Genomic DNA, 27,922 nt, shown 5'->3' on the forward strand with positions numbered 1-27,922 from the left:
AGCAATTATTACAACCAAGAGTTTACTGGTTTATCTAAATTTAACAATTACCCTATTGAAAGCTTTCATAGGTGAACTGAGATGAAATCCTGTAATTTGATTGAGCTTTTTTTTTCAAATATGCTATAGCTCTGCAGTTTTACATTTACTGCTGGTCCAAATCTTTCATTAAAACAGTTTTCTTTGATAAACATGGGTTCCACATTATACTAAAAAGCTGAAGTTCCTAATGTTAGGCAGCCTAACACTCTTAACAGAGCTGCGTGCCTGTGTGCCCAGTACCAGCCCATGACAATGTCCACTTTTAGTCTAAAAGACCACACATTACACAAAGCAGGAGACTCAAACTCAGTTCCTCCCCTGACTGTGAGTTCAGATTTACATATCCCACCTCTCCCTGGCCACCCATGCAGAGCATCTTGCAGATGAGTATTTATAGCATTCATGCAGAGAAATGGAAACCTTGGATTGTATTCCCTGCTCTGATATTACAAATGATAGCAGAAGTGCACTTGGAGCAGGGACAGAATCTCTACATTTTTTCCTGCCACATGAATGCTTAATTTCCCACTGGCTTCCCTACTGGTCCAACAGTGCCTGCATTTTGGCCCAGCAGATGGAAACCTCCCACACAGAAGTGCCTGTAATCTCTGGCATTCTTGTGCTTTAACCAGTCCGGAGATGCCAGACTTGTATCATTTCATAATAAGGAGACTCTTAATGTGACCTCCCGTGTCCTAATCACACCCAGTGATAGGGAACAGCTGCCACCTGGGAACTGCTCTGAAATGCTACACTGAGCTTTCCTCTGCACTTTGCAAAGTGTTCTAAGGCATCCCCTTGCCAGGTGACAATCCCAGGTTTTGGAACTCCAGTGGACAAAGCAGCTGCCTCCATCCATATTTTTACATAGATGCACTCTTCAGCTGCAGAGAAAAATGCTGTTCCAGAGGTAGTTCAGTGCTTTGCATTTCCTCAGACAAGGAGTAGAGCCTGACTAACCTTGCAAGGTATCCAGCGCCCCTGGGACACAAAGTTTGTTTAAAAGGCTTATCTGAAGTTCCAATTCCACTGAGGAAGAATTTGGACATTTTTGCAGAGCTTCCTCTGTGCATTAAAACCACTGCTGACTCTGCCCCCTCAGCAATGCTCTCCCAAGTTGGGAGTTTGTGCATTATGCAGAAGGTATTTTACAACTTGCCTCTCCTCTCTGCTATCTGCAAGTATCCTGTGGAAAGGTATTGCTCCATGTCCTGCTGGAAGGCTTCTTCAAAGAACTTCTGGCGCTCCTTTAGCTTCATCTGCTGGGTGTGCTCCATGTCCAAAACCTTCTGTGCATGTTCAGCATCGAGTTCAGCTGAGCATGAAACAAACAAACAAATCAAATATTGCAGGTGTATCCCCCCAACTCTCAGAATTTAAAACCCACAGAACCTGTTCAATAAATTCTGACAGGCTGTTACTACAGGCTGTTAACACAGGCTGCCATAAAGGAGGTCTCTGTGCTTTGCAACTGTATTTTAAACCAGGACAGTGATGCCTTATTAGGCAGGATAACCTTCACATTAAAGTGATGTCAACGATTTATCTTGAGGCAAAATGCAAATTTCCTGAGCTGTATAAACAGAAACACCTGAGAGCACTGTCCATCAACAACTAGGATTTCAGAATTCTGCCCAAAAAAATTCAGATAATGATGCTTCTGCAGTCATATGCACCTAATGCACACAAAAGCAACACTTTTAATTTGAATATTGCAGCATGTTTCCCCTACAATGCAAGTGGCAAGATACATACATGTACTGATATGTACCTACATATATAAATACACATACATAACATGTGGGTGTGTACATGTGTGCCTGAAATTCTGGCTTTGCCAGCTTCCAGACAGAATGGGAAAATCCCTTGAAGAATCCTACATGTACATGCAGCAAAGGAAATATTAGACAGAATTAGGAATATTAGACAGAGTATCATTAGAAGAGCTCCTCCCCCCCTGTTTTGCTCTAGACTGGACAGAGGAGAAAGGAACTGTGCTATTTACTGCAGAAAACCATCTTCTAGATTAAAAAATGTAGTTGCTATTGAAGTACTGACTGCAGCCAGACTGCTAAAATATGCTTCAGAAAATTTGCTTTTTAGGAGGAATATATAACCTGGAACCCTGTTCCCAGAGTTCTTTGTTCACTTTTCTGGTCTCATGAGCACTCTGCTTACAATAAAAAGGAATTTTCCAGCTGAGCTGCTGATGGAAGGGATGGGGGTGGTGAGAAGAGCTGCTGGTGTGTTCCGTTCTGCCTGTTAGGGAAAGGTCCAACAAATACCACTGGGTGAAAAATGTCCAAGCTTTCACACGCCAGACAGACACAGCTGGAATATGGCATCCACATGGATAAATGCTGAGGGAGTGTAAGGTTTTCTAGGACAAGCGCTGTGTCAGTCTTCCAGGAAAAACATTATGTTAATGATATTCTAAGACACGGACATTCATTAAAAGCAGTTACCATTATGGAGATTATTACCCAAATGCAGAACATGTTTTATGAAACCAGGCAAAACATCAGAGAGCAGTTAATTCACTCTGTGGCCTGAATCAAGGTCACAGATCATACACAGAAGCAACTGAGCTGTGGTAGATGCCACAAGAAGACAGGAAACTGGACTGATACACTAGATATTCATTAAAACATCAGTAAATAAGCTGAAATCTCTCTTTTTTAAGGGGATTGCAGAAGTAAAACATCAGTGTATGAAACAGAAAGCATCTTCCCTGAAGGCAACATGTCTTTATTATCAATTACACTGTGGTGTATGATGACTCTGTGTCCCCTGGAGCAACTCCTTTACTGCAGTCCTGGATGATGAGCAATTATTAATAACATTGTCTGTGATGCAGAAATGCTATTCAATTGTAATAATAAAAGCCAGCGGCTCTCACTGACAACAGGAATCTTCTGTCTCTCTCATAATATATTCTGACAGTTTTGCACTCTAGATTGGTAATTCAGGATATTTTTAATCCCAAAACAGAGATGGCATCCAAGTGACAGGAGACTGATACAATCTCCCTCTTGACATTGAGTTTTTTGTTTTTAACTTTTGCCTAAAATGTCCTGAAAACTGTTGAAATTGTCACTGACCAAAGCTGAATGGCAACAGCTGCCTGCTGTGCTGGCATGTTTCACAGGAAACTGTAAACACAGAGCTGCTGTCACAGACTTGTTCTCCAAAGTCAGAGAGAGAGTTAACATCTAGAACCTTGCTGCATGATTTCACGCCCTGCCAGGTGTAGTAAGAGGTGCTTGGCTAAGCAAAACCAAACTGCTGCATTTGGGGTTTCTGTTGTCAGAAATACTAAGGATGGGTAGGTGAAGCCAACAGTCACACATGAAACCAAAGAAAACAGGTGTATTGTTTCTTTCACAAGGCTACTCAGAATTACATTTTCCATAAGCCAAGTGTAGTTTATAAAACACTGAATAGAGACAGCACCAAAGGAATTCCAAGTATCCTCCATACTTGAAAAGTATTGAAAAGTATCATCCATATGCCATCATACACTGCTCATATGAATTCCTCCCAGGATGCAAACTGAGGCTTGGCACACTTAAAATAATACTGTATTTTTCCTTTCACCCTAAAATCGTACTTTTCAATTAGCTACTGCACCTTTTTCTCTATCACAGTGCTGTGCACAGGAAAGAAAACAATACAGATTACACAGAAAATGCTAATGCACAATTAGATGCAGACATACAGGAGTTGCCACAATAATCCAAATAAAGGATGACTAATTCCTCACCAGCTATGACTTTTAAGAGAGCAGACACTAAAAGCAGGCAATTTTTTCCTAAAAAAGAAAACACTCAAGTGCTAAGGCACAGCCTTCTGCACCACACCCAGGAACAGCCCCACAGCTCACCCTGCTCCCTGTCAGGGAACAGCCCACAGCCTGACTCCCCTGCCCTGCATCTTCAATGTTTGAACCACACACCAGGAGAATCCAAACTCCAAAGGAACAAATTACAATAGCTTATAACCATACACCTCAAGTGTAGAGGGCACCATTTCCTGGTATCACTCCTAGGCCTGGCTGACACTTCCTACAAATTAAAATTCTGCCACAGTACTTGAAGATTCTATCCAATGAACAAAGTGACCATTTTATGCTTTAATCTAAAATATTTTCCAGCTATGTACAACAGATTTCCTGAATAAGTTAGAAGAATTACTTTAAAAAAAAATAAAAAATCAGCAATTGAAAAGACTGGTTGTTTACATGGCTAACACATCCCTTAGAGCAAACATGAAAGATGTCAAGTTGTCCAAATGGATGGCTTTTTGGTGCTTTCATACTGTTACACAACCAGTTTACTTCCCTTCAACTAATTTATTATGCAACTTTATATCTCATGTGAAGTAGAACCCATAAATGCATCTGGTCTAAAGAAAGAAGGACACAGAGAACACAAAAAAATAACCCTTTTCTTCCCACTAGAGTCCATTTGCTTTTTGTAGCCTCATCCAACCAGACCATAAAATGCATGCACACATTCTTCGAGGGGTTTTTTGCTTTTGCGACGACAGAGATCAAAGTTTCAAGCAGCCCTTCACTGAACTCACTCCTGGTTTTTGATGTTCCTCCTGTGCTGGGAGAGTTTGAAACTGGACACGGCATGAAGACACACTGGGTAGAGGATAATCCCTTCCCTTGATGTCCTGGCCACGTTCCCGTTCACACGGCCCAGGGTGCTGTGGCCTTCCCTGCTGCCGGATGTGCTGCAGGCTGGCACCTGGCTCGCTGCCCTCACGGGTTTCCACAGAGCCGGGGTCATCTCCAAGCTCAGTGCCAGAGCGCTCCATCTCCTCACTCAGGACAGAGCGGTGGCTTCTGGTCCCAGCCCCCAGGTAGGGAATGACCCATGAAGTACCACCCTCCCACCCAGCCAGTCATTTGTCCACCGTGCTGCCCATCCACCCAGACTGTAACATCATCACTTGGCTGCAGGAACACCATGTGAGATTGTCAAAACCTATCAGTAAGCTGGCTACTCACTGAACAACCAAAACCCTTCAAAAATCAGAACAATAAAATCATACAGGCAGACAATGGAAGGCAGAGAGCCAAGCAGCTTTTCGAGTGCATTATGACTTAGCAACTTATCCTGCAACTGCCTCGTTACAGACCCTTTCAATACAAATATCAAAGCAAGACAAGACACTGGGGAGTGCTTCAAAGGATGCAGTTTCCCTCAAAAATGTTTAAATTATTCTTGACAGAATTTAGAATACATGTTGATACTACAAGGGAGGATGTGCAGAGCACTCTTGCGCTATAGTTTGCTGACAGGTGGGGAGAGTGCATTGGCAAAACTTGGGGAAAACAAAGTAGAATAAGTGATCTAGGTGCACACAGTCTTTCTTCCACAGGTGAGTGAAAGGAAAACAAGTGAAAACTACAAGACCTAGCTGTTTTTAAAGGCTTATTTAACAGCCTCTTCACAAAGCAATTTGTTTTTACTAAAGGTATACTCAAATACTTACAGTCAAAAGAATTAAGTCCTGATTCACTAGAATGTGAAGTCAGGATTTCACTCAGTGACAGAAAGATCATCTGTGTTTGAAAAAATAAACACTGTTCCAAATGAGATTTACTGTCTGCCAAGTCTCAAAAGCCTGCATTTTCATGAAAAAATGTTTTACTAAAATTAAGACTATCAAAAAAATCTGTCATTAAGAATGACTGTACGTACTTCTTGATAATATCTAACTAGGGTTTTTATAGATTGCATCAGAATATGAAAACTCTAAGTAGCTCACAAGCAATCTAGTCAAGAGGAAAAGCAGAGGTTTTACCAGTGCAGAGAAAAATTATTTTTAACATTTCTCAGCAAGCAGTTTCAGTAAGTTGGCTTACCTTGAAAATTCTCTTTAACACATTGCTTACTTGAGATCCTTGGAATATAAAAGACAAGCTTAAATAAATATCAGAATAAACCACAGAAAATAGGTCCCTGTGCACACCAGGATTCCAGTTACTAACACAGCACCTGGAGGAAGAGGCAGCTTCCGACCAATGCCACAGGAAACAGCTTGGGAAAAGGTTTCCACAGAACTCCAAACCTTATCGGGCTACCAGGAAATCATTGTAATTAAGAGACACTAAAAATATGCTCCACCAAAGAGCAAATGCACAAACTGAGTTCTAAAAATGTAAATACATCTAGAATTAAAAAAAAAAAAATTAAAATCACATTTGTGATTAAAAATATGCCAGGCTGACTGCTCTGCAAGGTGGCCCACACCACTGTAATGGATTCTCATTTTAGAACTAGATCTACTGTGATTCAGAAACAGCAAGAATGCTTTTGGCCACTTCATTTGTCACTGAAAACATCCCAAAACCTGAGTGAATTTGCCTGTTTCTCTTTTTTTTGTTTTTTAAATTAAGGGCAGACACATTTTTATGCCTGCAGATGTGGTAAACAGGAACGACTTTAGAATTGTTTTAACTGGTTTTAACTACAGTCAAAATCACCATGGATGTACTGTTCTATGGCAGATTAGGGGTGGGGTTTTTCCACACTTGCTTCATGTCATGCAAAGTATGGAAATGTTACAGCAAAAGCTTTGGAGGAGGATTCTCTCCTTCAGGCACATGCCTGACTACTCCTGGGTTAACAAATCTGCAATCCATCATCTTCCATTTTTCTGGTTCAATGTCCTTTATGGTCATTGATGTTCAAGGACAATATCTGTCTTTCTAGAATACAGGATTTAGCGCTGTGGCTTCAGTGGGATGTGAGTACCACAAGCCTTCCTCAGCTTCCACCAGGACAGGCTCTGTTAGCAAGAGGGTCTTCTACCTCCCTGATTTATCCTTTAGTCAGATTCCTACCCAACTAAAACAGAATAAAAAGTGACCTGCAAGGGAAGGAGGGAAGGATAACATTAAGCTGAACCTCCTCAGTGTAGAAAGAAGGAAAAAAAAAAAAATAGCATCTACACTCACACACTTGTTTCCTGCCTCCCTATAAATCCACCATTTATGTGAGAACAATCCACATATAAATCCATACTATAAAAACTATAAATCTGCAATTATGTAAGAACAATAATTCGGTTAGTGAGCTGCAAAATGTGTATTTCCACTATAAATAAACCTGACAATGTCACATGTACCTTCAGTACATTTAAGTTCGTGAAGACAATCTGGCTTTAAAACCTAGCCACACATTTGAAAAATCCCACTATTACAGAAATTGTACCTGAAAACAGCTCAAATGATTCAGCACAATTCTACTGCCACGAAATGCAGTATTTAATGCATATGCTCTCCAATTACTGGTTTTTCAGCCTTACCTCAAAAATACTAATTTTCAAATGGAAAAACTAATCGATAGCAAATCTAAACCCAAAGTACTTAAAATACAAACCACGGTACTGCAGTATTCTATTCATGTTTCTAAAAGGTCCATGAAACTGTCCCAAATAAGATTAATAACATCCCATCGTCTAAGCACAGATTGATCTATCAAACAATTTAATGACTATTTTCCATTCCAAAAAGATAACCACCCTTGCTTTGGAATTAGAAGGCTTTCAAGACAGACAAGTAGCTTCTGCTGCTACAAGAATAGTGTCAATCTTAACCTTAGCACAGCTGTGAGCTATTTGCCTTCTAGATGAAATTACGTGCATGTGCAGACACGTAAATTAATGATGAGATACTGTTTTGCTGTCACAACACATTGTGCACAGGTTGAAAACACAGGTTCCACGACATGGCACTTCAGTTGGCAGGTATCACTTTTACTTGTCCTCAAGAATAACACCCAGTCCCAAACTACTGCTGCAGCAGAACTACTCTTCACCCAAACTATAACCATCATCAGACACACAGAACAACACCATTCAGCACTGAACTAAATCTTGCCTCAAAGTGCGAAGGCAAACAAATTTTTGCCTTCTTTCCTAACAACTAGAACAAAATGAGGGTTTCACTCCATAAACTGCTTTCAGAATAACCAGTTTTCTGACTGAACATGCTAATTTATACCTCTCTCTTCGGAGGGAGGAGCAGATCCTGTTGAACAGTCCTAGAGGCTTCAGAGCCAAAAGGAATGAGCTGCAGATTCGTAGTCTCAGTACAGTTCAGCCTAACCGGACTTACTTTACATTGACAGTGAAATATTTTAGACCTGAGGAGGGATTTTGGTTTTTTGGAATACATACTTTAATACAAGTCTTAGGTTAACATAACCAATGACGGCACAGTCAGAACAGGAAAAAAAAAAAAAAAAGGAAAAACATACCTTTTACAAACTATCATGTAACTAGTTGAAAGTGAATTTTATTTTTTCACATGCTTGGTAAAGCATTCCGTATTTATTACGCAGACTATATGTGGTAACAGATCATAGGAACATATCATAGAATCGTAGAATTAATTCTAGATAAAATGATTGAGCTGGAAGGGACCTCAGACATCATCTAGTTCCAATCTTTTGCCATGACATTCCACTAGACCAGGTTACTCAGAGCTCCATGCAACCTGGCCTTGAACACTTTCAAGGAAGAGGCATTTGCAACTTCTCTGGGCAACCTGTTCCAGTGCCTCACCACTCTCACAGTAAAGAATTTTTTCCTAATATCAAATCTAAACCTATTCTCTTTCAGTTTGAATCCATTGCTCCTTGTCCTGTCACTACATGCTCTTGTAAAAAGTCACTCTTCCTCTCCTTGTCTTTCCTGTAGGCTCTCTCCAGGTACTGGAAGGCCACAGTTAGGTCACCCCAAAGCCTTCTCTTTTCCAGGCTGAACAATCCTAATTCTATCTGCCTTTCCTAGGAGGGGAGGTGCTCCATCCCTCTAATCTTGGTGGCCTCCTCTGGACTTGTAATTTCTTTCTTTCTATTTTAAGCTAATTATAACAGGTGAGAAACTGCACAAATTAAAACTAAATATTCATATAGTCAGAACTCCAGGACCACCAGTGAAATAACACTCCCACAGGTAGAAAAAGCCTTATTTGTTTACACCAAAGTTTCATATGCAGCAGTATTTTAAAAAGACCATAAGCAAATCATTTTATCAGTAGCACACACAACATGTTTGAAATATGTATTTTTTTCTTGCCAACTTAGTCTATTTCCTACTCAATTTCTGCCAAAACAATTTCTCCAATGCAAGCAAAAAAAATTTGCTATTCATTCATCCAATTAATGCTGAGCTTATTTCTTAGAAAAAGAACCATTAGATTACAAATCTAGTCCAGTTCAACACTGTTTGGTTAATGTCCCAAATGAATCACACTACAGATTTTCTTTAGAAATCCTAGAGATGAGCAAACACTTTTGTTTGGTATCATTAGTGAAACAAGATCTGAAATAGCATTCCCTCTAACAAACCAGCATCCATGAGCATCCAAACATGAGGGGACTGACAGCTATTAGAGATGTGTTACCAGCTGAGGAATTTTAAAACACATGCAGTCCTCCATATTCATTACACACAGAGTATGAGTTATGACAGACCAGATATTTTCAAAATCCATATTTATTCTCAAATTCAAAGATGCCATCATTCTTTTTAAAAAAGGAACATGTACCAGTGCTATTTGCTGGTAAAGCCAATTTGCAACATTAGCAATAGCATGCCTTTTCCATACTTTTTATAACACTGTAAGACAAATCTCTTCAAGCTACATTATAATAGTCTCTTATAAAAGCATTTTTCAATTAATGGGTTGTTTTAAATTCAGCCAATTGGACAGTAACAATTATACAGGCACAATAAAAGGAAGACAACCAAAACAAAAATTGTACTACATTTCAAACAGAACAATCTGGCTGCACATAAAGCCATATTTTCAGAACATATGAGTACATTTTCGTAGTTAAAATTCCTCATTTTCTACCTATGGAAAGGCATTATATAGCAAGAAATAGGGCATCTGACGTTAAGTGCAGAAATACAGACAGTGTTTTTTCCACTGAACATTTTTATCTTTAAAATTAAAATGTGAAAAACAGTTTAGCTAGCACATGGGCTGTGATTCAGAGGTAAGGCAATATTCAGTGTGTCAGTTCTAAAGAAAGGACATTGAGTTTTAAATTTTTAATGAAACCTTTTAAGCTTTCTCCCATGCATCTAGTTTTCATATACTCAAAGACATTCCTCTTGCTTCTTCATTTTTTAACAGAATATTAAATGGTCTATAGCTCAGAAATAACAGACCATAACAAACCAAAAAAGCAGCCCTGACAGAACTTCCAACTTGCAGAATACTAGCTGTCATTAAATAGCTCAATTATAAGAATAAAATTCTTCTGATAAACTTGAAAAATATTTGAGATAAATCTTTTGAAGGGGGGAAAAAAAAAGTCTTGAAAGATTATCTGCTCCCACTGGCTTGCTGACTTACTTGTGTGCCATCTTCCAAACTGTACAGATGTGCAACACTGAAGGTGTAATAAAGGTCATCTTTATCTGGAGTGTCAAAGCCCTTCCATAATTTTACTGCCAACTCATAACAGTTTTTGCAACTTTGACATGTCTATTTGTTTTTTAAAGGATTTAAGGACAAATCTTGAGGAGCAACCCATACAACAAGGGCAGATGGGAAGAAAACCAAAACCCTTCTTTTACAGTCTGTAAACTGTAGTCTATGGCTGGGTTCACCCTCTTCTTTTGTTCAACCCCGAGGAATGTCTCATGCTTTAAATCTTCCAGGATTTCACGTGGCAGACAACATTTGCTACTAACAAGAAGAGAAGCTACCAGGTCTCAACATACCAGTAGTTCTCAAATTTTTCGTCTGACATACAAGTTTTACCGTACTTTGTCTTTAAAGACAACCAGACTAAACTAGTGCATCAATGTTGGCAAAGTCAAGGTAGATCACCACTCACCCAAACAATATACCTGATTTTTTGGTACTAGATCAAACTGGCACTGCCACACCAAGGAAGCACTGGTGTCTGGGAACAAAAACAATTCTTCTAGACCCAACAGTTCTGAAAAGAAACCTTTCTGGAGGTGTGCGTTTGTTTGATTGTTTTTATACAGAATCAGCTGTCATCTGTCCTCCTGAAGCTGGCAGAGAATTGACATCAGGTATAAAACTAACAGACACCATACTGCCGGCTCCAGCAGCAACCCCCTTCACTCAAAACTATTTTTGCTGTTTGGTCATTAATTCGTCAATGGTAGCACTAGGCACAAACTAACAGTGTAATTTTAAACTTGTGCTTATTCTGGTTTAGCTTGCAGTAATGGATAAATTGATCACAAAATTGGCTACTCAAACTGATTTAAACAACCACGTAATTAATTTTTCAAGTACTGTAGCAGGCTGGTTTAAAGGTACTGTACAAAAACCAGCAGGTCTTTTCTCATGTGTGCCATATCTAAGATCTTAACACCATTAGGTTAATAGATTGCTTTAAATAATTAATTTAATACATAGAAATTAACAGACTAATGGAAATTAATAGAGTAATTTATTAATATTAAATGCATCTAGACAAGTTCCACTGGCTAACATAACTAACCAGGTCACCTGTACCCTCAAAGAACGAGTATAATTAATAGCTAAGACTTCTCTTATTTGATGTTCACAGTTTTACACCTGCTTTTCATTGGGAGGAATTGTTACCACTAAAACAGGACAAAATTTCCTAGGTCTCTCAGTTGCTTAACCCAACACCTCAATGAATACATGTAACAAAAAGAGAGACACCCATGCAGCAAGGGAGGAGGGGGAGCAGATGGATGATGTTACTGATGCTTCAGTGGAGCACTAAACAAGAGAAATATGAAAGGAAAGGAGATACAAAGGAAGAGAAATGAGGATGGGGCAGAGGGAGAGGGGAAGGGCAACTGGCAAATCAGATTGCCCAAAAGAGATAATAAATGAGATACGACCCTTCATTCTGGATTTCTCCAGTCTGGCAGAGATTAAACAAGTTGTGGGAAGAAAAACAATACTAACTGGGAGGAAGAAATTTAAAACAGAGGCAGAGAAGGCTTTGCTTTATTGAAACCAAACACCACAAACAAAAAGCCACTACAATAAAATCTGCCCTACTGAAGCTACTCTGACAGACAAAAACCCAAGAGGCTGCAGGAACAATTGCGTTTGAGTGAGGAAGCACATCCTGCTTTGTGACCATCAGTGACTAAACCCTATGCCTACGGTGAAAGCGACCTGACAGACGACACCTAGGATACAGTATCTTATTTGAGCAAACAAAGAAAATCCACCTAAAGGATGCACAGACATCAAAGTGACAGTGAGGAGTGAATAAAAAGCAGAAATTCAGGACGCTGATAAAAGCACAAGGGGGAAGGGAAAAAAGAAGGGGGGCTGACTGAAGAGGGAAGTCAGTGTAATTAGGACTGTGAAACCTGTAAAATACACTTCCTATGAGATGATTCCTTTCAATATACACAGCTATATGAAATCTCTCTCTCAGCTTTTCTCCCCACCTTCTTTTCTTCCAGCACATGGATGCCACACAGGTCTTTTAACATCTCCTGCCACACCTTGGGACAGCAAGTACTGACTTGTGCCTGTGCTGCAATACAGTATAAAATGATGAATTCATTTCCCTGACATCTGTATCAATCAACTTCTGCTGTTTGTAAGCACCTTAAAAACATTCACCTTTAGGCCAACTAAAAATAAAGAACACTTCATTTATATTATTTTCCTTAACTCCTGAATATGTATAAGGCCTTGCTAACCTAATTTTTGATTTTGTTCTTCAGAATATTTTAGCAGTAATCAGTCACAAGTACTTTAAACCTCACAAAATGCATGCACGTTTCCTGCACATGGCAAACGTGCAGCTCATCTCTGAAAAAGTTAAAATTCCTAACTCTCGCTCTATTTCTCTAAACAGCACCTCTCTACTAGGTATCATTCTCTATAGCAACAAAAATCACACACTCTGTCACTACAACAGGTATAGCCACCCATACCTGGACAAAGAGCCTCTATTGCATGGTGACTCTAAAACAGAAAGTGGAAATGCTAATTTTTGAAGCATTAGGATAAACTATAAGCAGAAGTGTAATGATCCTACTCAGTGTCCAATTTTTCCTCTTTCACATCTAAGCTTGAATAACATGCCTCTTGAAATCTGAACATCAACTAATTTTAGAGGAGGGTATCATTAAAACACAATATGACCTTTATTAAATATGAATTATTTGTTCACAACACATTTGGCATGACAGTGGGAAAACATTGCCTTCAGGCCACCATTATATCTGCCCTGTTTCCTTCTCTTTTTTCCTGTCATCCTACATCTGCTTTGTCAGCCCCAACAGTGTCCAACTTCCATGGCAAAAGAGATTTGCTGCCTCCTTTTAGAGCAACCAAAAGTATTCTTATTCATTACTAACACAGAAATAAAATTACGAATTTTAAGACCTAAGCTTTCCAAAGCTTTAGGCAGAGTATTCCTCATCTCTTCACTGCTGCTGTAGATGACAACAGATGACACAACATTTGATTTCACTGACATTTTAATGCAGGGAAAATTTTGTTCACAGTCATGAAGACCAAAATTTTTTTTTTAAGTAAAAGATTAAGTTTAATGGAAGTGGGTTACAAACAATACCGAAGGGTCTAAACATTTGATGCCCAGAGACTTTGGAATGCCTTTTAAAACACAAATGAGACAGGCAATGTGGGATAAATGAAGAGAATTTAAAGAAGAAACTCCTCACAAGACTAACATTAAAACAATCTAATCTATCCTGGGCTTGGGTAACAACAAAATCTGTGGAACATGACAAACAAAGACTATGAGGTCTTCCAAGACACACACACACCAGGGACAGCATCTGGCAAATCACCTCAATATCAGTTCGTAAACATACCTGAAATTATGAACAAAGCTTGTGGTGGGGGTGGGAAGGAACCAAGAACATTCCTGTTCTGTTGGAACACATATTTCCTCTACAAGATGGAATGAATGCTATACTAAGGTGTTCATCAAGCACTGAACTTCAACCTATTATGGTTCTCTTATAAACTATTAAATCTGTTTATAATAGTGACTATCCAAGGCTAATGAGAACTGAAGCATGCATAAGGAATCAAAGTAACATCATTATTATAATTTCATGCTCTATAAAACTGTAGACATTTGGTTAAAAAGCCTCCTATTTTGAAACATCCTTGCTGATATTATTCATTCTAAATTATTTTTCATCTGTGCCTTATCTGTTAAACAAGTTTCCTTGACAATATATGTGTTTCTATATATATCAAACAGTGGCTGCATCAGAGACAGATCCAACCCTAACAAGCCTAAAATCCTGGTTAAGAAGGAAGAAACTAAAATAAAGCACTGAGACTTGATAATATATCAATACTGTATTTTTGAAATAAGACTGGTAAATACAGAATCACAGAACTGTTAAGGTTGGAAAAGACCTCTAAGATCCTCAAGTTCAACCACCAATCCAGCACTACCACCATGTTCACCACTAAAACAAGTCCTCAAGTGCCATATCCACGTTTTCGAGTGCTTCCAGGGATGCATTCACAATGTGTGGAAGATGACTCAACCACTTCCTTGCAGTGGGCAGTCTGTTCCAATGCTTGACAACCCTTTCCACAAGGAAACTTTTCCTCACATCCAATTTAAACCTCCCCTTGTACAACTTGAGGCCGTTTCCTTTTCTCTTGTCACTTGTTACCTGGGAGTAGAAACTGACTCCCACCTCACCACAACCTCTTTCAGGTAGTTGTATGGAGCAGTAAGGTCCCCCCAAGCCTCCTTTTCGCCAGGCTAAATACAAATGCGTTGTATCCAACGTATTACACAGAATTTCACACATGAACATATGAAATATTAAAGGGCTAGAATGAACTGCATTTTGACGAAGAAGTTTGCAAGGCAGCAGTTTCCATTTACTATTCAAAATAGGTCAGACATTATATACTTGCATACTGCTATTATAATCCATTTTTTAAAGTGAAAACAGTAATCACATCAGCAGCTATTGAAGTCTGATGGCCTGCTTTTTCTAACACCTGTCTAATGCTTTCTAAATAGTAAACTGAATGAGGATACACAGCCTAGGGGGAAAAACATAATAAAAAAGACTGGAAGAGATTTCATTTTATAAGCACGTATAGCAATGTATATAGAAAATAAAACAAGAAATGTTACTCTTACACCCACAAGTTAGAACGAAGAACATAAATTTACAGTGAGGCAGCCTATAATAACATAGGCCACATCTGATGATTCTCTATTTGGAAATACCCCATTTCAATGTCTCATTTACAGTTCACATTAACTTCTGTTTTAAATATTCTTTAAAAGTTCTAAACAGTTGACCATATTTCACCCTTCACCTCTATTAATCCATAGGAACATACTTGACAGATTTGAGAGCAAGGCAGCAGCCAACTAGTTAAATCAGCAGTACTGGAAGAATAATGTGCACCCACTGAGTCACCAAGGTTATATAAACTGACACAGCAAATTAATACAACTGCTTCCCTGCCTCCCAAAATACAAACCACTCAACTACTCAGCCATTACAAATGATATCTCTGCTTCAGTGCTAGGAGAACAACTGTCAGAGCCCAGAAACTGAGCTACCTGCTCATTCAAGGAGAGATCTGGAGGTCAGATCCGAGCACAGGGACGTGCCATTGGCACTTGCACTGCCACTCCTTCATTCATCTGAGGATGAATGTGGAAGTCAAGACTTCACAGATCGCTCCAGGATATTTGTGGAATGATGAAAGTCCTGCAGGAAATCAGTCCCTGGGTGCTTCACAGACCGGATTGCACCTACCCAAGGGGTAACAGTGCAAAAGAACACTATGAAGTAGCTCAACTATAAAATTTGGAAGAGCTATGTTTAGAAGTACTCTGAAAAATACTTCTCTAGGTACACACACTTTTTGACTCACAGAATTTAACAGTGTCTGTATGAACCTGGAGCCTCCTGAAGTGTAAGACTCTTAAGAGAAACAAAATACTTGTTCAATATAGTCTTTAAAAAGTCATAGCACAAAGAATCTAAAAATAGAAGCTTGTAAAGCGCATTATATTGTCAGAACAAATCTGTCTCCATCCTGCCAGAGATGCTGGCGCGGTGATCCGCATGTAACTCCACCTATCTTTTAAGGCAAAAACTCTCCTAGTACCACTGCTTGTGGGCTTTAATGCAAAGTTCTGGCAATCATCCAGGACTCCAGAAGGAAGGGAATGCAGCTTTTCAAATTTTCTTTTTAGGTCATGACATATGAGATCACACTGATGGCCACTAAGGCTCCATTTACAAATGCAGAGGGAAGTCAGCAACTTAAATAAAAAAGGAAGGTGCTTCTAAAAACAATGCTACATTGTACAGAAATGTCATGTTTACACAAATTATCTAACACTCTCCACAGAGCTCAGTAAAATGTAAACTAGAAAATATGATGTACTACATGGAATTGAAAAACAAGGGTAAACCAGCATATTTCAAATGGAAGTTTTAAGAGAAATGAAGAAAAGCCCAAACATTTTTATCAAATTTTATACTGTCCCCAATGCTTAGAACATGAAAGGGTAGGCATGTTCATCACTGAAATGACCAGTTTGAGATCAGTGCATTTTTAACGTTAGTAAGTGGTATTCAGAGCTTTTGTCTTCTGTGAAGAAATGCAAATGGTTTTGGTGCTTGAGATGTGGTCAAGTCTTCAGGCAATGACAGAATCAAAAACCTTCCCCACAATTTTCTCAGACTTGCCCTTTCAAGCAAAGTTAATGGTTCCATACAGTTTTTTGGCTTTATACAGAACTCTTAACAGAAGCCTTTGCCAACAAGACAGATGCCATATTGCCTTCTATATCAAAATAGCAACTAAGAATGATAAGTGAGGACATCACTGGAACATGGATCCAATTAGCAGAATATGGCAAAATTGACATTTATATAACAAAGTTTCAGGTTAGTCATCGATGACTAAATTTATACCACAGAGCTATTAATTCTCACCCTCTGAAGACAGAAGAGCAGCAGATTCCAAGAATCAGAAAACCAACAGACATTTTTTGTCCAACAGACTTCAGTAGAATCAGAGTGGCTGGGGTTGGAAGGGACCTCTGGAGATCATCTGGGCCAACCCCTCACCAAGGCAGGGTCACCTAAAACAGGGGACAACGGAACACATCCAGGTGGTTTTGGAATGTCTCCAGAGAGGGAGATTCCATGACCTCCCTGGGGAGCCTGCTCAGTGCTCTGCCACTCTCAGTGTAAAGTTCCTCCTCATGTTGAGATGGAACTTCTTGTGTTCTAGTTTATGGCCATTGCTCCTCATCTAGTCACCTGCACCACTGAGAAGAGTCTGGCACCATCCTCTTGGCACCTGCCTATGAGATATTCATATGTGTTAATGAGATCCTCTCTCAGTCTTCTCTTCTCCAGACTAAACAGGCCCAGCTCCCTCAGTCTCTCCTTATAAGAGGAATGCTCCAGACCTCTAATTATCTTTGTGACCCTCCACTGGACTCTCTCCAGGAGCTCCTTGTCTTTTTTGTACTGCGCAGCTCAGACTGGACACAGCACTCCAGACGTGTTGTTCGAAACTCCTGTGTTCCTCCTCCCCAGTAACTTGACAACTGTGGTAAGGCAGAAAACAACTGATGCCAGACAAAATAAGAAACTGAGCAGTATCACAACATAGGCAGACAGTATTTTCATGCTTATAGGATTTAAGAAAGCCTCTTTGCTAAATTAATACTAGAACAGTTTACACAATTAACAATTAGCTGGAGGCATTCTAATTACTACAAAACAACCTCCTCAGCTCCCCCTAGTCCAACACACCCTGGCCTTTCAGGAATTTCTCTTTTTCCTGATGCTAACTCCTTCAATATGTTTACGTGTAGAAGTCTCCATGTCCCCTGCTCCGTCAAGCAGGCCAAGCTCGCCCAGCATCTTGTGAAATAAGTTCTCTTCTTATAACTCAGTCATTTCTCTAACACCTCATTTGCAGCTGTCCACTGGAAATTTCATGATTGATCCACCCCTGGATGTTATTTACCGTGTTCACAATTGAATTAATCCTAATAGTACAATTCTCAAAAGAGACTTCATAACTGAGATTGTTTTCCTCCTAAATCATTCTCAGTCAATAACCTGTCACTTGCAGAACTTTTTGGTTTGCTATTTATTGTTTGTGCTAGATAAAACCTCTTCTGTTTTCTCTTCTGTTCTAGAGTTAGTCCACAACTCCTTCACATACCTAATTAATTTTCACTCCATGGATTTCATTAGACTTAATAATCATTAATATGCAGGAGAAATCTTCATTGGTAGAAAAGCACCCTGAACTCCATATAGGGACAGAGAGAGAGAGACAGAAGTACCTCCGCCAGACTTCCTCCCATCCTGCAACTAGTGGACATTTTCATACCCATTATGACTTCCAAAATGTGCTGAAAATCAAGGACTTGGCTTTCTACTCTGTCAGCTTTCCTACAGCTTTGCATCTGAAACATGTTCAACTGTAGTAAGAACCAGATACTAAACGACTGGCAGCACAACCCTCTAAATATGTACCAACAAGCAGAAAGGGAAAAAATACATATGTCATCCAAACCCATAATATGGATAGACTTCTTCCAGTCACACAGTTATATCCAGACAGAAGCTGAAGCTGCAGGCCCCTCCAAAAGACCCTGCGCACTCCAGCAAGGGACAAAAACTACCCTTCATCTGAGACAAACCACATGGACAACGGTGCTCTTTAAAATAAAGGTAAATCTTTAAAATAAAGGCTTTCGACATTGTGTCAGCAGAACTGCAACTCCCACATCACTGGTGACCTGCAAACCCTGAGCCTATCAAGTATCACCAATTTCATTTCCTACCCTTGTGAACGCACAAGATAACTGATAACCAACTGTGTGGTGTTCAGTGTGTCTTCTCTATGAGGCATGGGCTCCCAGTTCAATGTTCAATAACCAGAGAAGAGAGAATAAATCTATGAGGATTTAAGATTATGATCAAGGGAAAACCCTCCTGAGCCAATGGAAACGCTGGTACGCAAGGTCTGGAGTGATTACATAATCATCTAATTAAGCCAGAAACTTATTCCTATAAATGGCACCATTCCCGTTTGATTTAAAATGAGACGCAGCCAACTACATTTTGATCAAGTCTCATTTATGCAACATCAAAATAGCACTAGCTGCCTTCTACATAAAAGGAAAAAAAGGGCTGAGTGACATCTCCACAAGATTCTTATTTCACCCTAATCCACAGGGTAACCCAAGTGATTAAAAATGAAACAATGTGTTAAGTCAAAAAAGCCTCTTAACCGCTTTTGGCCTTGGTCACACACTCTGTTAGAAATACACAATCTAGAAATATTATGTACATATAAAAATGTTTTACTGATTTTTTAAAATAGCTCACATTTTAAATATCTATTTTTATTATCCAACATTTTACCTGCAAAAGCAAACACATCCTGGAAAAGGACGCCACAGTAGCTACAATACTGAAGACTTACGCTTGTACAGCATCAGCTCCACTGCCTTAATACAATTTCACATGACATTCCTAACACTCAAACAAAATGGGCAAAATAGTTTACCAGAATATCCACATTTTTGTTCCATTTACTGAAAGGAGTAGAGAAGCATTCAGAATTCCTACATGCTCACATGCACACCTCAGCCATCCACACACATCATTAGAACCTGAGCAGAACAAGTAGTTTAATAACACACTGCTGGGAAAGGCAGGGCTCAGATTTATGTAAGGACATGCTATAAAGAAGGAATAAATTATTTCTACTGCAGCTTTTAAAACAATTCTACTATTTTTGAACACTGTAAGAACGAAAATAGTATCATATTTAGAGTACCACTGCAGAAAGAAACAGTGTCATGTAGAGAAATGTAAAAAGTGTATAATCTATTACTGTACATTTATTTAGTTACAAATCAAACTGATGAAATGTCTGCACTTACAGTTACATTTCTAACATAAAATAGAAGCAGCATGCCAAAATAAAGAATACTGCCATTATAAGACTGTTCAAAAATTCATTTACATCAAGATAAAGTCACAGGCAGCAAGAGCCTACAGCATGTGGTCTTTCAGCACCCCAAAAAGTACTACAGCTGGTCTTGTTAGAGAGTTTAAAAGTAGGTGTATGAGTATTTTTTCACTTGTCATTAACCTTAGTGTACATGGGTGGTAAGCAAAGAGATTATCAAAAAATACATGTTTTGCATTACTTTTTTTCTGTCACAAAGCTAGAAATTAAAATGTGATTAAAAGAAATTAGAATAATCAAATACCATAGAGGTATTTGATTATTAGTTTTATTATTTATTAGATTATAGTATTAATGTTCATACTAAGGCTTCTACTTTCTGCTACCTCTTCCCAGAAGTACTTAGAGTAATATTGCTAAGGCTTGCATTTCAAACTATTCTCCAATTTCATATTCTAATCCTTATATAAGTCCAAGGTTGGCCCCCACCCTACACAAAAAACAGCTGTTCTACTGTCCAAGATATGATGGTAAATAAGGAAAAAAAGAAATATTTGCAGCTGTGCCGCTCTTCGCCCATGTTTCCATTGCAATTTCAGGAAACAAGAACAAGTACAGGGACAACTTCTGTCAATAAGCACAAAGTAGTTAAGAATACAAAATGGATTATTCCAGTAGTGTGTGTATATATATATATAGCTTGCAACACTGACAATTTTAAGTGCAAAGTGGTCACACCCCATTTAGCAGAACAGAGGGTAAATTTTGCCATCTTTAAGTAAATAATCAACTGATCTGACTAGACTTATGGAAAGCAAGTATTTTTACAAATTAATTATTTCTAATCAACACAAATGTAAAGAGTTCTCCCACATCGGATGAATTGCTTAGAACAAAATATTCAACTTTACATAATTATTTAACATGAATATCAACGTTAGTGGTCAAAATTACAACTCATAGGTAGAGCCTTGATAAAGCATGCTCCAACAGGTTATTAAAATAACAAATAGTTCAATTTACTCTTATCTTTTGGTCCTGGACATCCACTGAAAAAAAAAAAAATCCACGTGAATGGTAACAGAAAAAAACCTCTTCTAGTGGTTATGTAAAAGAATATAAAAAGAATCAGAGTAGAAATCTACCTTTTACTCCCACTTCAATTAGGGCACAGCTCTAAACACCATTAGTTACAAATTAACAGCATAAAAATGTTACTGGTGCATTATTAAAAACATTGTTTCATATGATACAGGGGGCTTATATGGATGTAAATAGCATTAGCTGCTTCATTAAAAATACACCGTTAGAATTTACTTATTGTTTTATTTATCTAAAGGAAATTAGCATAACTGTATCCATGCTAATACATTCACTGCTCTCTTTTTTTATTCGTGGTTTTATCTTCAGATAATAATTCTCTGTCTCCTCTCATCCTCTGGTGTCACCCCACCCTTAGACACGCCTGCTTGAATTTTAGCTAACAAGATATCTGTGTATTCGAATTCTTTTACTAATTCTGATTAGTATTACCTTGACAATAATGCAAAGCGACAGACAAAAGCAAAGCAATAAACAAAAGCCCTGGAAAAATAGACATTTAGTCACTATTTCATTCAAATTTGCTAAATCAAGTCGATAATTAACCTGCCATTTACAGCACACTCTTTGCAAATCAGGCAATGGTGGTAACTGAGGAAATTAATTAAGCTAACTTTAATTTCATTTTGCATTTTACATTAGCTTGGCAAGTTAAGGTGACAAATAATAAAGATGATAATAAAGTTCCACCTACATGAATTCTTCTGAGTATTCTCAGTGCCTCCCGGAGATGACATGGCAGTAAGAAATAAGCAAGTAAAAAGAAACCCAGCACTGGTCAAGTGAAAGCTCCAGTTACCAAGCAGCCCCAGTGATGTGCATCTTCACTGATGCAGAACAAAGACCTTTGCCAGAAGGCTGCTTTTTCAAAGCAGTGGTACCGCGACGGGCAGTTTCCGATGGGTCCCTCGCACGCAGATGCAGCAGCACACACATGGATACTTCAACTCAGCGCCTCCCCAGAACCTGAGCACAAGCTCCCAGCAGCTGGGCTCCACCAGAAATGCAGGCATGTATTTGGGAAGATACCACATGCTGCTGAACCAAGGGGTGCTGCAGAGACTGAAATCTTCCCAGCGGGATATAATCTGATGACATGCAGCTACAGCATGTGTTTATCTGGCAGAGAGCTGGAAGCATCTGAAAGTGATTCAGGAGCAAGGGAAAAGGTAAAGAAGGGTTCTGAATTCTTTTTTTTTATTAGGTGATGTTCACAAGGCTCTCCCCTTAAAGTGCCTCTCCTTAACATGGCTTAGCTCAGATACTCCACAAGCCAGATTACATACTATTCTTACTTCACACATAAAATATTAAAAGCCTTGGATGTGATTTTTAAATAAACTAGGAAGAGTATTCTCTACTGAAAACTGATTTTTCTGTATTACATATACAGGCTACATTTTCATCAAAAACTAAAAAAAAAAAAGGTTATGCAGTTCAGAAAAAAAAATACAGCAACAGCATATGACTGAGAATCTTCGGCTCTGGTGATGCTGCAGTTACACAACAGTGCATTTATGTTTCAAAACCTGTAAGGCATTCCTCAGAATTGGGAACACTGGCACATGTTGCCTCTTCAGTTTAGGAGGGTGTGCAGTGGTGCCAGAAACCAGGATAGCCATAGCAATTCCCTTTTTTTACTTACAAAGATCACATTTTGAGAACCTTCTCTGTGACAATTCTCAAAATACAGAGTAGGAGCAAAAGGCAATTATATAACAAATACATCTCCAAGTGACATCATTAAAAATAAAAATAGCCAGAATGTTTGGCCTACAAAACTCAGGTTTATTTAACTGGTGAAAATAACACCAAAAATATCTATGTGAAAGATTAAAAGAATAATAATAATCATCATGAGATAATCCCACCTCCAGTCTGGATTTTGGTAATTAAAGGATGAATTCAAGTTAGAGCTGTAGACAAAACAGGCTTCTATTTTTTTCTACATCAGTCATTTAAGCATTTAAGCAAGGGACAATTAAAATATTACACCTTTAAGTATTTTCTTTTCTACATAAACTGAGTATGACAGGACTTATGTTCCCATGAAATTATTTCCTATTATCTACACAGTTTGCTATTCACCCTGGCAATGACTGAAGAAAATCCCTTTTGTCACCCTGACCTCCTCTACTCCTGACAAAACCAGGATTCTGCAAAGGCTGACTCCAGCACAGGGTAAACTTCCCCCACAGGCAACAGGAGCTGCACCTGCACACTCATGAGGCATCTTATTTTAAGCTGCAGTGATGCCAAATTTGTTGTGATACATCTGACCTCTGAAAGGGCTTTTGACATAGTGCAATACTAGATTACAAAGAGAGTAGGACTCAAGGAAAAGAAAGAGAGAACTACATAAATACATCACTATTAAAATTTGTTGGGAAGATAAACCAGCCCCCTCAAAATGCAAAGCAAAGACAAGGTGAGAGGGCATATGGGTGCCTCATGAAAAAAACCCCGCAAGATTCTCTGAAAATGTATGTAGATGAAGCAGAATTTAATAGAAAGAAGTGTTCCTGCTCTTCACTCTTACCCAGTCAGAATTAGCATTAAAAAAACCTGATAAACACAAGGTTTCAGAAGTATTAGTAACATTAGCATTCTATGGGTTATATTAATTCATTTTCTGAATAGCACTTTCAGGTGACAGCCATTACATAAAATCCTGAAATCTAGTTGAGCATGGAGGCTACAAACTGCACTGTCGAATCTGCAACATAAAAAATTATATTACAGTCAAACACACAATAAACCAAAAAATAAAAATGAAAAAATAAATAAACAAAAAGGTATTTAAAGCAATAAACCAGAAGTGGTTTGGGGCAGAAGAGACAAAATCAAAACTTATCTTTGATCAGCCAAGTTACACGAGCACACACCATTTATTCCAAGGAAATCTGATTATCTAGTTTGCCCATAAATAATCTGGTCTCTCCATAGCATCCTTTTGAGACTTCCTTTAGAAATCCTACTCCCTATTTAAGCTTTGAAAATTCAAGTCTTTTTCCAATATATAGCCACCTTAGTAATGAATTAAACAAAATGCCATTTTATCACTGAGATCCACCCAAGGCTGTATTGACACTACCTGTTTTCACCTCACCAGTTGAAAATAAAAATAATAATAAATATTAAATAATAATAAAAAATGAGCAAAAGGAAAATAATTTCTCATCATATCAAATTATTAAGAGCTGGGGTTGTTCAGCCTGGAGAAGAGAAGGCTCTGGAGAGACCTCACTATGGTCGTAAGGGGGCTTATAAAAAGGAGAGAGAGGGATTTTTTTTTAATGGGCAGATAATGTCAGGACAAGGGACAATGGATTTAAAATGAAAGAGTGCAGGTTTAGATTGGATGTTAGAAAGACATTCTTTACTCAGCGGTTGGTGAGGAACTGGCCCAGGTTGGCCAGACAGGTTGTGGATGCCTCATCCCTAGAAGTGTTCAAGGCCAGGCTGGATGAGGCTCTGAGCAACCCAGCCTAGTGAGTGGCACCCCCAACATGGCAGGGGGGTTGGAACTGTATGATCTTTACGGTTCCTTTCAGTCCAAACCATTGTATGATTAAGTTAGTTGACAATGCAGCCCTCCTTTTGGCAAAGCATAATGGAAATTGGCTTTCTGACGTAGTAATCAAAGGTAGAATTGTAGATAATTTTGTTTCTATCGTTGAAATATGCCGAACCTCCCCTTTTTTTCCTCTTCCATTGAAATGTAAATTCTATTTCTTGTATAGAAAATATTGTCTGTCCTGAAGACTTGATGCTTATTAACATATTAGATAATAAGTTTGTTCCCAGTCATCTGCAAAATAAATGCGTACACAAGATATTATCCACTGTAGTTTGACTCCCAGTCATAATAATACTTAATCCAGCAAATGTTTTGCTGCCTTGGCAAAGGCAGCTAATACATTTTCAATTACACCTCATGCTCAATTTGTGTTGCCAATTCAGAAGGAAGTCACATTTAGAGTGCCAGCAAGAGACAAGCAATTGCTTTGGTGTATTATCCCAGAAAACTGAAAACTTCCAATGTTCCTGGGTATGTATTCATAGATAGGACAAGTTCTCAAAGGATTCCCGTAAGTTTGATAACTTGGCCAAACAGAATCAGATGTGCAACCCTGCACCATCCACCCATGGGCTACAGAAATGTACAACTGAAAGATCACACATACATTTCAGTGTTGGTAATATCTGCCCAGATGTATAAAGATTCAATTATTTACTGGGGAGGGCTGAAACCAGTGAAAGACCAAGAGTGAACTTTCCTTAAATTATGCTATTTAAAAGGATTTTAAAACAAACCCACTATTTTTTAAAAGGCTTGATTTTAAGGCCATATCTATTTCAAGGAAAGCAAAAAAGAAGCAAAAGTAGAAGATATAAATAGCTAGATACAGTCCTAGAAATTTTTAAAACGTGTCCCGAGAGTTAAACAGACGCAAGAGTCTGCAAACTTGAAAATGTAAAAAGCAAAATCAAAAGCAAGGTAGCTATAAGGACACTTTAGGATCTTGTTTCCTTCTCCATCTGCCTCACCCAATTACACTAAAATGGAAGACTTCAAGAGTTAAACTTATTTTCCTTTCACTCAAGGTTTGATCAGAAGTGCCCAAGTCTCAAATCTTTCTGTTCCCTAGAGAATGGTTATCATATATAAGAGTCTTGGTCAATTCTTGCCACAGACAACACAAGACATCCAAAGTTGCAAGGCTCTCCTTCCATAGCCTGGATGGTAAAGAAGCTAGTAAAACACAGTATTAACCAGAACTCTATCAGGATATTTTCAGCTTATAGCAAAATAATGAGGAAAACCCCTGAAATCTGAATATAAACCTGACATTTTAATTCCATTTTAGCTTTACTACAAAGAATTAAGCAATTCTTTCCCAGCTGTTTTCTGGTATGACAAAGTAAGAGTTGTGCTACAAGGTTTAAATATTGCAGTTTTGGACCACAGAAATGTTAAAGTAATCGAACTCCATGTGGCTGGAATGAATTTCTACCACAATGTCATCTTACTCTTGCTCAGAAGAAACATACAGGATTATGTGCTCAAAATTGCAGCTCAACTTCGAGAGCAGCTACATCATTGAATGTATGAGCTTTGTCAACCATGAGCTGTAAAGACCTCCACTGCATATTACCCACGCATCTGGAAGGCAAGATGAAGAGTAGGAAAAAGGAGTTTTGTTTTGACAGCCATCAGAACACAGCGTGATAAAGAGAATCCCTAGACTGGAAGAAAAAAAAAAAAAAAATCAGTTTGACATACTATTTGTTAAAGTGAGTAGATTTTAAAAAGTGGAGAACAAAGAGATGGAGTCAACAGACTGCTCCAAATATTGTGGGCTCTTAGAAGAGGGAAAAATTAAAGTTTGGATATAGACATATTTAAGCTCCTGATAGAAGGACTGGAAAATTGCAATTTCAACAGCGGCATCTTATATGCATGAATAAGGGATGACAAAAAAATCTGCATATCAAATGTGACCCAATGACTTAACTTTGATGGCAAAAGCAAGAAAAAACACCTCTTTATTTCACAGGTCATCTTCTCAAGGAACATTTTGATAAAGCTCTTAAAACTTATCAGGCCTTGTTTGGGAGAGACCTCTGATTCAAAAGGCTGAAAACGTATTTTGTTGTAGGGTAAATAGAAGTGCTGAAAATGGTCATATGACCTTGTTTCCCTGAGCTTGAATGAAACTAATCCTGTTAAAGCTTAGAAATATGCATGACTCAGTAGCCAAAGCCATGTGCTTATTTGCCCTTGCAAATTTGCTGCCACCTTTCATTGTCCAAAAGTGCTGTGTTGCTGATCTCTAAACAGCCTCTAGTGCTTTAGTTTTCTTTCCAGAAATGAACTCAAAACATTGCATCCTAAACTTTTAATAGAAAGGGACTTGTATAAACAATTTTAAAATCTATCATGTATACAGTTCCCATTTGGATAAATTAGAAGTGAACTTCTATTTCTGAAGTAAACTCAACAGCATATGTAATAACATACGCATTGTGCAATTCTATTACTTTTAGAACTTTTTTTTTCCCCCTACTCTCTCACTGCTGATTACCTACCTCATTATCTGCTCCACTCTTCCATCTTCTAATGAGATTAACAGTATTCTGTAACTATTTACTACACAATCCTGGCTGCTCTGGAGCTAAAGAAATGTTAACTCAAAAAGGAAAAAAAATAAATTAAAAAATGGTACCATGTGCCTAGAAGAATGATGGAATTATTTGAAATCTCTGTTCAGTCATAAATGCACCAGGTTTCAAGTATCAGGAGCAAATAACCACGTATGTGCTATCTAATTTCCAGTTTCTCAGCTGTAAAACGAAAATGATACACACCCTTTCTAAACCATGCAAGAGCACAACCCATCAAACACTAAAATCAAAACCACACAAAAATATCAACTAAAATTAACTCTACTATTGCAAGAAATTACCAAGATTCAGAACAGAACACTTTTCTTTTTTTTGCATGTTTATGAGTCTCGGCCAAGACAGGACAGCACAGAGCATAAGCCAGTTCCAACAAGCACTTCTCCAAAGACTGAAATTGGTGCATGCTAGGAACAAACTTGCAGGCTACTCCATATGGCATACCAATGTTTCCATTCATAAATCCATCATCTTTTACAGCAAAGACCTCTGAATGATAAAGTACTAAAAAAAGATAAGGAACTGGGCAACCTTTGAGATGTCCTGTCCTGGTTCACACTCACACTTCAGGTACACAAATGCCAGTGCTGCAGCAGT

General features: G+C 38.5%; 1 protein-coding gene across 2 annotated transcripts in view; it reads right to left on the minus strand.

Moving 5' to 3' along the window:
- DTNBP1 (dystrobrevin binding protein 1) overlaps nucleotides 1–27,922 on the minus strand; it is a 63,521-nt gene that overhangs the window by 4,141 nt on the left and 31,458 nt on the right. For both annotated transcript variants that reach the window (XM_042049154.1, XM_042049153.1), the window contains exon 8: nucleotides 1,202–1,357. In XM_042049154.1, coding sequence (XP_041905088.1) covers nucleotides 1,202–1,357 — 156 coding nt within the window. The remainder of the gene's footprint in view (nucleotides 1–1,201; nucleotides 1,358–27,922) is intronic.

Source organism: Corvus kubaryi, unplaced genomic scaffold (assembly GCF_017639235.1).
Source record: "Corvus kubaryi isolate FWS band 111438036 unplaced genomic scaffold, C.kubaryi_AGA036_p1.0 69, whole genome shotgun sequence".
Classification (NCBI taxonomy): domain Eukaryota; kingdom Metazoa; phylum Chordata; class Aves; order Passeriformes; family Corvidae; genus Corvus; species Corvus kubaryi.